Source organism: Helianthus annuus, chromosome 6, assembly GCF_002127325.2.
Source record: "Helianthus annuus cultivar XRQ/B chromosome 6, HanXRQr2.0-SUNRISE, whole genome shotgun sequence".
Classification (NCBI taxonomy): Eukaryota; Viridiplantae; Streptophyta; class Magnoliopsida; order Asterales; family Asteraceae; genus Helianthus; species Helianthus annuus.
Window position 1 is genome coordinate 32,531,556 of NC_035438.2, and position 15,117 is coordinate 32,546,672.

The window sequence follows — 15,117 nt, forward strand, 5'->3', positions numbered from 1 at the left end:
TAAAACCCTCCAGATCATCGGCATAGCCTGGATATAGCAGATGCCGGTAAGGGAGAAAAAGGACTCGGTGAACTGAGGGAAAGGATACGAGTATCCTATCATGAAAGGAGTGACCGGGAAAGCTACCCAAGTCTCAGAGATATAATCGCTCAGAGCGGTAGGGTCAAAAGATTTAAAGAGGGTGTTCGCCGGAAAACAATGACGGATTTTGTCAATTTGAGGATCAGTAAAACAACACCTCTCAGTGGGAGAATCCTTGATGATCCCTTGACCCTTCAAGGGACTGTTCTTCTTGGGATCCTTGCTAGGAGAGTTCCGGAGCAACATCTTTTACAGAAGGATGGAAAGAGAAAGAAAAACAGAGCAAGCAAGAGAGAAGGAGAAGGGGAATACCTGTTCAATCCTCTGATCGCGGTTATAAAGGGAAGAGTTCTTGAATTTAAATGCAAACGATCCTATCCCTATTTCTATTTATAATGATGATTTGTGCAGGGCTGTCATCTCCATGACGTCAGATCGCAACGGAAAGTTCATTCTTAACGGCTATATATCCGTTGAGTTAGTTATAGATAAGATTCGGCAAAATATAACTCGTTAATATTACATAATTACTCCTTATATTTTGGGGGCAATTGTTAGGGCAGGATTTTAATGACCTGTGATCCTTACATGATATCCTAACAAGTGATCCTTGTTTCTTTGGCAGATAGTGATCCTTAGAAGAGCTTCAGGATCAGGATCATGGATCATCCTAAGGATCCTCATACTAACGATTACTCTCTTTGAATTTAATATTGTTTTGCAGGAATTACGAGTTGGATCTGGTCTTAGCAACGTTATCAAGGAATTTGTCGCGCTGATTCCGCACATGCATAACCAAGAATAGACGTTATGAAGAATATGGAAACTTAGCACAAATTACGGGCATTTAGTTAGGCTAAATTTACTTCTATTCCTAAAGGGGTAACGAGCTAGTAGTTAGGTGATTTGCCTAAAATACGACCACACACACTTATATAAAGGGCACTCTTCAGCATTTGGAAGACACAACACATTTCTCACACGCTTTAGCATACGATACTATAGTGATCCTTGTACCTAGCTCGTTACCATCCGAAGTTGTAAACATTGTTTGTTATATTGAAGTTTGGTGATCGGTAGTTTCCATCACCCGAGGTTTTTTATGCCGGAGATCATTCATTGATCAAGGGCTTTTTCCTCGTATAAATCCTTGTGTCACTTGTGCAATTTTCATTTAAGTGATCCTTATCTTTGTTCATCACACCAAGCATCATTCCCCGTTTACAAAGAGTTTGGTTGCATTATCCTTGTGTGATTTTTGACCAAAACAATGGTGAACAATAATATTTAACTCTTAAACACTATTCCTTATTTATCGTCCAAAGTATAACTCTTTTAATCATACCATTTAATTAATCGTGATTAGGACATCTCGTATCCAACAGTTCAAGTAACCTCAAAACTAAAGAAGCAACTTAAAGAGCTCAAGTCTTTAATAACAAAATCTTTATGAAGATGTGCAACAAATGTATGTATAACTTCGTCATTTCCCGTTAAAACAATATCATCCACGTTGACAAACAAGGAAGCATCTACCTGGCTACATTTAAACCAGTGGCAGACCCAGAAATTATTGCTGGGGATGCGGATAATGTGTTCAACCATATTTTAAAGGGGTGCGGTCGGTTTTTTTTTGCCTAAAATATACACTAAATTTTTTTTTTCAAGGGGTGCGGCCGCCCATCCTGGCCAAAGGGTAGGTCCTCCACTGATTTAAACCCAAGGTGAAGGAGAAACGTACCAAGACGTTGAAATCAAGCCTTTTGGAGCTTGTTTTATACCACAAATAACTGACATACATGATTAAGAGTAAAGGAGCTTGTTTTATACCACAAATAACTGACATACATGATTAAGAGTATTCTGGTTAATAAAACCTGGTGGTTACTCCACGTATACAGTTCAAGTTTGGTTGCCATATTGTAATTTAGCTTTGCCATTATTTAATGTTATACGCAACTTTATTTATAGATTTATGAACAATATCCTTTAAATTTTCTAACCCATTTATTACAATATACGAGCACCTAACCTAGTTTGTTATATATAAGAATGACTCTCCTTTAATCAAATCAAATCTCATTTAATCTCCTTTGATTATATACCCATTTTGATATCATGTGGTTCGTGAGATTCCAACGTATATAGTAGAATGAATCTCCCATTTTGATACCATGAATCTCCTTTAACTGAGGAGATTACACAATATTTACTTGACATAAATATAGATTCTATATTTATCGGCTATTAGTGAAAAGATATGTTTGTAATTACTCAACGAGTTGTCTGAAAGTCATTACTCTCGTGGTCATGCTCATGGTCATCGTGGTCCTCCATATCAGCGCCATATCACCCACTTTTAATCCATCATCTAAAACCACTACCCTAAGGGTGCGGTCATGACAAAAACCAATATTCTCTTATTTTAATTTCTTTTTATGAAAAGATAAAGGAAATATTTAAAAAGGAATGGAGACCCACGATTGCCATGGTTTAATCAATGCAAACCATGGTGGATAAGCCAAGAGGATGGTGTAGCAATAGCTATAGGGTGTGGTCATGACCCTCGTGACCACCGGCCATGAACCTCCACGTCAGTGCCATGTAACCCATCTCTAATCCACCATTCAAAATCACTACCCTAAGGGTGTAATCATGACCCAAACCACTAGCCCCTTATTTATTTTAATTTATCTTTGTTTAAAGAAAAATGAAATGATTTCTTGAAAAATGGAAATGAGGACCATGGTTGTCATGGTTTAATCCATGCAAACCATGGTAGATCAACCAAGGGGGTGGTGCAGCCTTCCATTCATGTTCATAGGTGGCGAATCATGTCCCAACCATTGGCGAAGCATAGTGGGGGCGGGAGGGGGCGGCCGACCCCCCGAGCTTTTCGCTCAGTAATGGAGAGTATGTAGTTTTCGTATAGAAACTTTTGGATATATACGTTTTCGACCCTCCGTTTTATTGAAATATTTGGGTATATACGTTTTCGACCCCCTGGTCGGAAATCTCAAACTTCGCCACTGGTCCCAACCATGACCCCCACACCCTTTAGCCTTAATAGTTCTACGTGGTGATCGATGACCCAACCTATGCCCCACACCATTCAGCCTAAAACAAACATGGAGAAGATATCGGAAATGATCTGTCAATGTTGATCCTTTCTTTCTCTATCTAAAAACTTTCCGTTATGGATATAGGAGAGAATCAAATCATGGGTCTGTGTTTCTTTCCTATATATATCACTCCTCTATTTGCTCCATATTCCACACCAAACATATTCAAGAAAGTAGACACCAATGGCGTCTGGTTGTGATTCAAGGACTGCTGAGGAAAAAAAACTTGATGAATGGCTTCCGGTCACTTCATCAAGAAACGCAAAGTGGTGGTACTCAGCTTTTCACAATGTCACTGCCATGGTTGGCGCCGGTGTCCTCAGTCTTCCTTACGCGCTATCGGAACTTGGATGGTATGTCCTTTTCGCTTAGGCGTGTAACCGAAACAAATGTTCATGAACAATTGGTGAACTGTTCGGCTGTCTATGTTTGTTTATTTAATAAACGAACGTGAACAAAACTTTTTGTTTATTTAGTTAAACGAACCAGCATGAACACATGTCTAGTTCATATATTTATGTGGTGAACGTTCATTCTCTTAAGGAGTGAACATGAACAAGAAAACCCTATGGTTTAATTGTTTGTGTTTGATTGTTTGTTCGGTTAAAGTTAAATAAACGAACATGAACATGCTCTGTTCGTGTTCGTTAGGTTCGTTTACAAGCCTAACTTCACTTCATTTTTATTGTGCTGCACATAAGATGTTCAATAAAAATCCCAAGATAAGTCATTTCCTTTTTAAGACTTTTATGTGATTTGATACGACGCAGGGGGTTTGGAATCACGGTGCTGTCCATGTCTTGGGTTATCACATTGTATACATTGTGGCAAATGGTGGAGATGCATGAAATGGTTCCTGGCAAGCGGTTTGACAGGTACCACGAGCTCGGCCAACATGCTTTTGGTGAAAGGCTTGGGCTCTTTATAGTTGTTCCTCAGCAACTTGTGGTGGAAGTTGGTACATGTATTGTTTACATGGTTACTGGAGGTAAATCTTTGCAGAAGTTCCACCAATCGGTTTGTCCCGATTGTAAACCTATCAGGACAACTTACTTCATCTTGATTTTTTCGTCGGTTCACTTTGTGCTTGCGCACCTCCCCAACTTTAACTCCATCTCCACAGTCTCGTTGGCAGCTGCTGTCATGTCCTTGAGGTATAAAACAATTCATAATTTCTAATTTCAGTTTGTTATAACACTAAAAAAATAGAAAATAAACACTAAAAAGACCTAAATTATTTACATGAAAAAATAGATTTATATTTAAATAATTATAATTTTTTAGTCTAGACACGTATCGCTTGCTAACTGTTCATGGTGGATTGCAGTTATTCAGTAATTGCTTGGACAGCTTCTTTGGGTAAGGGGACTCAAGAGGATGTGGACTATAGCTTGAGGTCAAAAGACCTTGTCGGACAAATGTTTGGCATGTTCACCGCTTTGGGAGATGTGGCTTTCGCGTATGCTGGTCACAGCGTGGTCTTGGAAATCCAAGCAACCATCCCTTCGACTCCTGAAAAGCCATCAAAGGGCCCAATGTGGTTAGGTGTTGTCGTTGCATATATTATTGTCGCCGTTTGCTACTTTCCTGTTGCGGTTATTGGATACCATACATTTGGCAACCTCGTTGATGACAACATCCTCATCACTCTTGATCACCCAAGATGGCTTGTTGCCATTGCTAACATGTTTGTCGTCTTTCATGTCATTGGTGGATATCAGGTATGACTAAAGACTAGACGTCTTAAGTCCATTTCCCTTAAATCTAACATGTTTTTTCTTTCTTGGGATGACCGGAATTTCTGTTTCTAGATTTTTTCGATGCCGGTGTATGACATGATTGAAACCTTTTTGGTGAAATCAATGAAATGCAAGCCAAGTGCTACCCTTCGATTCACCGTTCGTACATCATTTGTTGGTAAGACTTTGATGCCATTTTTAAGTTGTCCAAAAATGGGCGGATTGATCATTGGGTTGGGTCAGGGAGACCCAAATTGCTTTCTATTCAAATACTTTGTAAGTTCTATTTGTTCAAAAAATATATAATTGCTATAGAAATGTAATATTTTAAATAAAGCAATTTAGGAGGTTATTTGAATTGCATAGACATTTTGGGAGACTTTTGACCCGTTTAAACTAGTGTCATTGTTATTTTTTTTTTACCTATTGGACCAAGGACAGAATAACCCAAATCGACTGACTCATAAATAAATATGTCAAGATGGTCACATCTACTATTTTTTTGAGCAATATGTTTTTTTTTTTTTTTGCTTGTGGGATACTTTTCCATTCATCTATTGGGGCATTTGCAGCTATTACCACTTTTATTGCAATCACATTTCCTTTCTTTGGTGGTCTTCTTGGATTCTTTGGAGGTTTTGCATTGGCACCAACAACCTATTATGTAAGTTCTTCCTTTCAAGTAAATCATCATACCATTAAAATCATTTCATCCTGCAACCATGTTAGAGTAAATGTTAAAAACCAATCCGGATCATTCTCAAAAACTAAATCAACGGACCCGTTAAAACCTATAACCGTTTAACTTGATAACCCAAAGAGATCTAGAAAGTGCAAGATTTACGCATAGTGTTTTCTGTTGCTTGTAGCTTCCTTGCATAATTTGGCTAATAGTCAGGAAGCCTGAAAGGTGGAGCATAACTTGGTGCATAAATTGGGTAAGTCAAAACAAAAACTTTTTTCTTTTAAACAATTTATGCACATATATATGCAATGTATTATTATGAGTTTCCTGATTGGTGTCACTAATGTTATAGATTTGCATAGTGATTGGTGTTCTATTAATGATTCTGGCACCCATTGGAGGCCTAAGGTTAATCATCAAGTCAGTTGGGAGCTACCAATTTTACTCATGAAAGTTGAGATTAAGATGGATGTAAGTGTGATACATCCAATTGGTGGATTGTTAAGAATTTGATGTGGGCATCGTGTATATTTTAACTTTGTTATTGATATTGATGGGATTTGATGATGATGATAATGATAATGATTGTGTATATTTTAGATGCATGCATTTTAATAACTTATTTAGTTTTTTGTTATCCTTATATCCGTGTAATCTGAACACGACCCATTTAACCTATTTATCTCAGACAAGCCAAAGGGTTAGCATGTTTTAAATTGTTTTGTGGGTTGTAAACAAGACAAGTTGTAATCGAGTTGTTAACGTGCTCCAATAAATGTGTTAAATAGGAAGACATATTGAATGCGTTAAACATTGCTTTAATAAAACGAGTTAAATATACCATCACGGACTCTAACTATTTACGAAACGGATAATCTTAAACTTGATTACTGTGTTTGAGAAAACTATGTTAACAATAAGATTGTTAGGTGAGGGGCCATTTTGTCCTCCAACCATCTTCATTCGTTTTATTTTTATTAAATCCTTAAGAACTAAAAAAATTGTTAACAAACTCGATGATTCCAAGCCCAAATCGTACCGTCAAATCTAAGCACGTTCAAACTTAATGAATACTTCTTTTAGAAGCCCCAAACCCACAACTCCTAAAAGCCCATTTCATAATATAAGCACGTTAGTTTGTAAACGATTGACAAGTTGTAATTGAGTTGTACGCGTGTTGCAATAAAATAAGCTAAATGGAAGGATAGATTGACCTATCAGACATATGTATTTTTTTTATTTTTCTAATTCTAGTTTCAAATGTGTTAACATTTTTTAACGAAACGAGTTAAATATATCAACACGAACACTAACTGTTTATGAAACAGATAATATAAAACTTGCTTATTTTATTGAGAAATTATGTTAACATTTAGATTGTTTGGTGAGGGTTTTTTTTTGTCCTTTCATAGTCTTCATTCGTTTTACTTATTTAAACTTCTACATATATTCTTTCGTATTGTAAACTACTCCTATTACCACTAGTGTATCGATACCAATGTTGTACAAACAGCAAACCAAACCTGTGCCAACAATCAACCGAACAACATCGCTATTGGTACCTATATTCATATTTATGCGTCTTGGTTTGGTACGACCCGGCTTATGTAATTTTCAGTATTTCGAACTACCGTACCGGACCGGATTTATACTCATTAATACCTCCAAATTCTAAAATCCGTTAACAAAGTTGATGAATCCAAGCCCAAAACGTACTAGACTTGTCTAAACAGGCCCACAACTTAATAAACACTTCTTTAAAAGCCCAAAATCCACTCCTTATAAAAAAGCCCATTTCATAATTTACACAAACACCGGACCATTTTTTCGCGCCATCTTCTTTATTCATTTCCCTCCAACTAGCAAGAACCCTAGATCGCCATGGAAGACCAAATTAGAGCTGAATTCAGAAAGAACAACTTCGTTCTAGTCGAAGAAGAAGCAATACTGCAGAAATGTAACACAGATTTGCACTTATTTCCCTGTATTTTTTAAAACATTTTTTTATTTTTATGTTTCGTGATATTGATTACTTTTCAATTTGTTTAACTGCGGTTCTTAGGTGTCACGTTTTGCATAAATTACAATCTCAGTCCGTCGGACCTTGTTTCGAGCTGGGATCTGTACTCTATCAACAGGTAATTATGTGTTCGATTTCGTTAGCTTCTGTATATGATTTCTGAATGTTAGGTGTTAGTTTTTTAGGCTTTTAGCGAAATTTGCTTCGTCACTGTTATTTAATAAGTTAGATATATTTTAACCTTGCTGCTATATGCAGTGATTTGAGCTTGTTTGACCAGTTTAGGACTTAGGTATAACACTTAGGCTGGAGGGTGTGGGAGGGGCTTTATCAACGCCATGTCACACAGGGGCTTTAAGGCCTCTCCCCTTAACTTGAAGGGTGTGGGATAAAGCCCCTTCAAGCTATAGCCCCCCCCCCCCCCACCATTTAACCAATCCTTCATCGATAAAGCCATTCAGTCTTCGTTACCATCTTGGTGAAACGACCATGGCGCCCCCTCCTTGAAGACAGCGGTGTGGGTGGTGGCGCCCTCCAGGCGCTATGGGAGGTGAGGTGGCCGCGGTGGCGCCTTCACACCCTCCGGCCTAGCTTAAAATCACAAAACTGTGTTGTATAGGTATAACATTTTCCATTTGGACATTTGGTACCACAAAAATTTGTTAAGTTTGAGATTCGGGGGGTCGGCCGCCCCCTCCCGCCCACTAGAAGCTGCGCCAATGGGTAGGTAATACATGGAGTTTGACTGTGAGGGGGCTTGGTCTGTGTGTCAGTTTGTGTTTGTGTTAACTATAGTTTGAGCATGCATTATTAAGAACGGCAATATGGTTGACGTTTTATAAGTAATTTAGATAGATGCCTGAGACGTCGAATGCGACCTAATATTTAAATTTTTGTATTCAATCAGTATGTTGTTAAAAAAACATTTGTGTAACATCATTGTCATGTCATTGACAATGTACACTTGTAGCGTCATGTATATTTTGATAAGCGGCCATTTGAATTTTTTAACAGAAACTGATGGTGGTGGTAACTGTTAAATTACAGTGAGTTGATTGTTAAAGTACGGAAAACACAATTGGTTTTTATTTGTCTTGCTATATGCATTTGTTTAAGATTCTACTCAGTTAAAGAGATTTTTTCTCTACTAAGATGTTAGATTTGTATCACAGGGGATTAAACTAGTGCAGAAAAATGATGAAATCGACAGTCGTATATTACAAAGGACTGTGTCATTGTATAACCGTATATTCATCTTCAATGTTTAACAATGTAATATATGTCACCTGGGAGGCTGCCTTAACAGGATTTTGTTTAAACAAGTTACGTTCTGTATTTTTTTTATGTTTTAAGATACTCTATTTTTGCTTATGGGTACAGTTCCTTACATGCCTGGAATTAAGATCGTATTTATGTTTATGCCTTTTTACCAAGTTAACCAAGGAAGTATGTCTCTTGAGGATGTTAAGGTTGTATATATATGTTTTTGACAGACAGCTAGAATTAATAGTATCAGACGCTCATATGGATGCATTCAGACAGCAACTACAAAGTGAACAGAAACAGGCTATTATTGAAAAAGAGCAAGGGCTACACTCATACACAGATGTCACGATGTAAGCTTTTTATACAGCCTGAATCTTGTGCTTCTTATTTGATTGTTTTTCTTTTATACTCATTAATATCTGGACCTACATTATAGCCTTTTCTTGTCGTTTGTCAAAAAATTGTGTGAATGAGATGCAATTAACAACCTCGAGTTTTACCATAGGGAGATTGACGATGATAATGAAGATGCTAAAGAGGTGGTCCCCGCTTCTCCAACTGTTCAAAAAGACGTTAATTTAGATTCTTTTGACGTGACGCCTCTCACAAATGGGAAAATACATTCTTTGGGGAGACCTTTAGAACTAGTCACGCCATTTGGGCAACGAAAGGACAAATTTGTGGTACACTCCACACTCAATAACCTACCCACAGTCGATGATATTAAAAAGGAACACGGTGAAGAGAATTCCGACGATGATGTCATCAAAAGGGTACAACCCATCAAAAGGTGTTCGCTTGAAATTATTGGTTCCCAGCCTGCACGGGGATGTAGGTACATGTATGACAGGATAGAAGATAAGGTAAAACCGTAAATTTTAATTCATTTGATTGCTTTTGGCCACCTTGTTCATAAATTTTGAGGACTAATTATGTTGTTTTTGGCAATTAGTTCAATTATCTTGAAGATCGGATCATGAAATATTCAGAAGCACTGGTTGCATCCCAGCTTTATGATGAACTTGTGGATCCTTCTGTTGCTTCACAAGTAATTCTTTTCTCTTTTTTTTCAATCAATTTAGCAGTTTTTAGCTGTGACACATTTCTTGTATTTGTTATAATCTTTCCAGAAAACTATATTCTCTGTTGGCATGATTTGCTGTGAAGAAGAAGGCCGTTTAAAGGAAAAACCAATCATGCTCCAAAGCAGGTACATTTCAACTTTGAGACACATCATTGCGATGTATCTTTTTCTCTTTTGTTCAACTTTTCGGAGGTGGTAAACGGGTGGGTCGGTTCATGGTTTGAAGTTTGAACCGATTATCCTGTGCGGGTTGATCATATCATTCATATGGCCTCTACTTTGGTTTTTACCTGTTTAAACAGTGTTGAGCATTCCGGAGGACAACGTGTGCGTCTTGAATTACAAAAATTGGAGCAGTTTTCTATTTTCCCAGGCCAGGTATACAGTACCTTATAACGGAAAAACATTAAACTGAAACATATTAAAATAAATTCAAATGGTGCATTTGACAGGTGGTGGGTGTTGAAGGTCATAACCCCAGTGGACACTGTCTGATTGCAACAAAAATCGTAGATTACGTACCATTGTCGGTTCCTGATGATACTTTTCGTGAAACGAAGAGACAAGCTGTGGATCAGGATAACCAGCTTGTTGATCCATCTGATGTGTCATCAGATCTATCACTGGTGGGTAAGCTTGTTATTCAGGAGACTAATTGCCTCTTCTGACCTGTTTGGCGTTTACTTATGAAGGGACTGATTTGGGTTGTGTTTTATTAACACGTCAAATGGGTCGAACGGGTTGATAGTCATCAAAAGTGTATTCTGATGGCATAAACTTCCTACATCATTTATGCAAAAAGTTATGTTATTATTAAAATATTTCAGTTTTGAAATCATATTTGACACTTTGATAATATATTTTTGAGGAAAATGTCATTTTTCGTCCCTGAGGTTTGGCTACAATTTTCGTCCAATGGTTTGTTTTTCCACATCCAAAAGGTTTAAAATCTTGCCAGTTTCATCCAGCTCGTTAACTCCATCCGATTTTTTCCTTTTTTGTTAACTTTTTAGGGGTATTCAGTCTTTTTACATAAAGTGAAAAAGACCAAATTGCCCTTTAAATTAACAAAAAAGACGGAAATACCCTTGACTTAATGGAGAAAATGGATGTTGTTAACAAGCCGGATGAAAAAGGCAACATTTCAAACTTTTTGGATCCAAATACGGAAAAACAAACCTTTGGACGAAAGTCGCAAAACTGGTCAAACTTCAGGGACAAAAATGACATTTTTTAAAAACTTTGGACAAAATATGTAACCCAACATGTAATAAAATTTTATCTGTATTGGCCCACACATTTTTCACCTCTACATAAAACTTTCTTCTAGGGTCTGATTCTGTAAATTTTACTTGTCACTTTGATCAGATTATTGCTTCGGGTCCTTTTACCACAACTGATAATTTATTCTTTGAGCCTCTATCTGATCTTCTAACATATGCACGACGAAAGCAGCCCCAGTTGCTTGTACTGGTGAGAATTAGCAACTTTTTTAAATTTAATCGTGTAATATCTCGAAGTTCTTCTCAAGAAGTTAGCCCGATATTTAAATTTCTTTACAGTTAGGACCGTTTATCGATTCTGAACACCCCGAGATCAAGAAAGGAGCTTTAAACAAGACCTATGATGAATTATTCCGTCTTGACGTTCTTAAAAGGGTAAGATTGTCTAAATTGCTTTCCTGTTTTACCCCTTGAGAATTTTATTGCTCGCTTTAACTTGCCTTTATATGATAATAATACTTCTGTAGCTACAAGATTATGTGGAATATATGGGTTCTGCTGCACGTGTGATTCTGGTGCCATCGGTACGTGATGCACATCATGATCATGTTTTTCCTCAGGTGATTTATAGCTAATGAAATATTTTAATACTTTTATCAGAGTAAAATGCCATTTTCTTCCTTGAGGTTTGGCCAGTTTTGTGACTTTCGTCCAAAGGTTTGTTTTTTTTTGAATATGGATCCAAAAGGTTTGAAATATTGCCATTTTCAGCCGGTTCGTTAACTCCACCCATTTTTCTTCCTTAAGTCAGGGGTATTTTCGTCTTTTTTGTTAACTTAAAAGGCAATTCGGTCTTTTTCACTTTATGTACAAGCATTTAGCATAATGTACAAGTATTGAAAAGACCGAATTGCCCTTTAAGTTAGCAAAAAAAAAAATGAAAATACCCGTGACTTAACGGAGAAAAATGGATGGAGTTAACGAGCCGGATGAAAATGGCAAGATTTCAAACCTTTTGAATCCAGACGTGGAAAAACAAACCGTTGGACGAAAGTCGCAAAACTGGCCAAACCTCGGGGACGAAAATGGCATTTTACTCTTTTTATCGTTTAGAAATTTGTCACTAAAGTCTTGGTTATGGTATCGTTCTCGCTCTGCAGCCCGCCTTTGATATCAATCTAGCTGATATAAATGATCAGGTACAATTTCTATTTCTTTTATGCACGTAAGTTACTTTGGGTGGCTATACTAAGTTACTGAATTTCATGTTCGTTATTATTTTACGCAGATTACTTGCATTACAAATCCCGGAATCATTTCAGCAAATAAGGTAACTCCATGTTTATGAACACTTTATTATAACTTATAAGCAAGTGCTCTCAAGGCTTTTTTTTTTTTTAAAATTCAATTAAACTTACCTTTTATTGATATAAAAGGTGAAAGTAGGCTGCTGCAGTGTGGATGTACTGAAACAACTTAGTACAGATGTGGTGTCGCGGGGGATCAAGAATCGAATGAATACGCTAACAAACCACCTTCTGAGCCAACGCAGGCACGTTTTTTCGATATGACAATTTACCATCGAGATACTTTTTTCTCATACTATATTTACTAGAGGCTGCAATTTCGACTCATTTACTTTTGAATACAGTTTCTATCCGCTATACCCACCTGCGGAAGACACTCCTGTGGATTTATCACTCGCCCCAGAAGCTTTTCAAATGTCGGTTATTCCAGATGTTCTCATCGTCCCTTCAGACTTGACGCAGTTTGTGAAGGTAATTCACCAAACCATAATCACAATATCGAAATCTCTTTATTTATTTTTTAATATTTCTTGCATCTTTAATAATTACTGTTGATGTATACAAAAAAACGTATGTATAGGTTTTGAGCCTTGAGGGAACGAGTGAAGTGAAATGCATATGTGTGAACCCAGGAAGATTAGCTAGAGGTGAAGGCGGTGGTCATTTTGTAGAAGTTAATTTCCATGGTAGTCCTGATTCTTCGTCTGCTTCGGTTATTCGAATATAGAAGAATCCTCGAGCAAAAGTCAGCTGAAAGTATTACAGTTTCGGTAGCAAGAACATCAATTAGTTCCAGAATGTTTTTAAATTCTTGCTATTTTTTAATGTTTCCAGGACAACTATTTTATGTGTAACAAGTTAGTATCAAGTTGTAATTAATATTGCTTGAGTAAGTTATACTGATTGTGTTAAGGCCATAATTCGCTTCTGTTCTCGACTATTTAGAAACTTTGGATATGTCTCAACTATTCTCTTTTGACTATTAGATTTGGTTTTATGGTTACTTTCTGGTTACATACACACTTGAGAGTTCCGTACATAACTAACAATGAGTATATATTGAGTACAGAATTTGTAAGAATAACATTACATATAAGTATGTACTTACTACTTTAAACCTGATATAAACATTTTTTTTACAAAAAAAAACATAAAATTGTATACAATTGTTTTTTAAAGATGATGGGGCTTGTTCACGGTTATGATATATTCTGATAGACAGCGATGAATTACTGGATAAATTATAGGAAATCTAATAATTAGGTTGATTACTTTTTCTTTATTATTTATTTGTTTCCTTTTTCTGTAATGTTCTATGTATAGAACTTTATGTTTTGTATTTCAATTCAATCAATAACAATTCAAATTCTGTGATTTATCTTTGGTATCAACGCCTTTTTTTTCTAACCCTAAAACAACCTGCAGCCGGCTCCTTTTCCTACCCCTACCTTCCCTTCCCCTCTTCTTCTTTCAATCAACAACAAACCACCCAACTACCTTCATGTAACGCTCCGCATTTTTGTACTTTTCGTATTTATAAAGTGTAATCGTATTTTTATTTTTTTGGAAACTTGTAATCATATTGTATTCGTATTTCGTTTCCAACTTTGTAATCCGAGGCTTTGATCATAATGAAATTCGCCAACTAGATGTTCAAAATTCTTTTCTTCACGACGAATTAAAGGATGATGTTTATTTACGCCAACCACCTGGCTTTATTGATGCATCCAAACCTGATCATGTCTGCTTGCTGCATAAGTCCCTCTACAGACTCAAACAGGCACCACGCACATGGTTTGAACGCCTCAGTAACACTTTGCATCATCTGGGTTTCACTGGCTCCAAAACGGATCCCTCACTCTTTATTCTTAACAATGGTGGAACTTTGGTTTATGTTTTAGTCTATGTAGATGATATTAGCAACAGCACTAATGCTATTAATGATGTTATTACAAACTTGGGCACCTCCTATGCAATCAAAGACTGGGAGACCTGCACTATTTTCTGGGTATTGAAGTTATTCGTCATGGCAGCCACTTAATTCTCTCCTAGCAAAAATATATTTCTGACATGATCCAGAAGGTAGGTTTGTCAGATTGCAAACTAGTTCCCTCTCCTATGAGTACCTCTCAGATTCTCACTCACAATGACAGTCCAACTCTTGCTGACCCAATCAAGTATCGTAAAAAGTGGGGGCTCGTCAGTATGCTTCCTTATCCAGACCTGACATTAGTTTTGTTGTCAACAAAGTATGTCAGTATATGCAAACTCCCACTGAAAACCATTGGTCGGCTGTTAAGCGGATATTACGCTATCTGAAAGGTACTTCTCATTTTGGCCTTTTTATTCGTCATGGTTGGGGTTCCACCTTACATGCCTATACCGAAGTCAACTAGAACTCAACTTTGCGAACCTTTTCTGATGTTGATTGGGTTGGCTGTCCCGATGATCGTCGCTCCACCGGGGGGGGGGGGGGGGGGGGGGGTTGCCATATGCTTGGGATCGAACCTCATCTCATGGAATGCTAGGAAGCAACACACAGTATCTCGCCCTTCTACCGAGTCTGAATATAAAGCCATGGCTGACACTG

General features: G+C 37.2%; 2 protein-coding genes across 2 annotated transcripts; both read left to right on the plus strand.

The window, feature by feature from the left end:
• The first annotated feature begins 3,318 nt into the window (after nucleotides 1–3,318).
• On the plus strand, nucleotides 3,319–6,140 carry LOC110863912 (lysine histidine transporter 1). Its single transcript, XM_022113132.1, has 7 exons — nucleotides 3,319–3,556; nucleotides 3,974–4,357; nucleotides 4,531–4,924; nucleotides 5,015–5,120; nucleotides 5,515–5,606; nucleotides 5,812–5,880; nucleotides 5,980–6,140. The coding sequence occupies exons 1-7, from the start codon at nucleotides 3,387–3,389 to the stop codon at nucleotides 6,076–6,078; spliced, it is 1,314 nt and encodes a 437-aa protein (XP_021968824.1). The 5' UTR covers nucleotides 3,319–3,386; the 3' UTR covers nucleotides 6,079–6,140.
• Nucleotides 6,141–7,444: 1,304 nt separating this feature from the next.
• On the plus strand, nucleotides 7,445–13,455 carry LOC110865175 (DNA polymerase alpha subunit B). The gene is made up of 16 exons (XM_022114398.2): nucleotides 7,445–7,584; nucleotides 7,690–7,765; nucleotides 9,141–9,263; nucleotides 9,419–9,776; nucleotides 9,866–9,961; nucleotides 10,044–10,123; nucleotides 10,300–10,375; nucleotides 10,450–10,623; nucleotides 11,366–11,470; nucleotides 11,560–11,655; nucleotides 11,748–11,840; nucleotides 12,381–12,419; nucleotides 12,509–12,550; nucleotides 12,657–12,772; nucleotides 12,872–12,998; nucleotides 13,108–13,455. The coding sequence occupies exons 1-16, from the start codon at nucleotides 7,509–7,511 to the stop codon at nucleotides 13,252–13,254; spliced, it is 1,824 nt and encodes a 607-aa protein (XP_021970090.1). The 5' UTR covers nucleotides 7,445–7,508; the 3' UTR covers nucleotides 13,255–13,455.
• The last annotated feature ends 1,662 nt before the right edge of the window (nucleotides 13,456–15,117 follow it).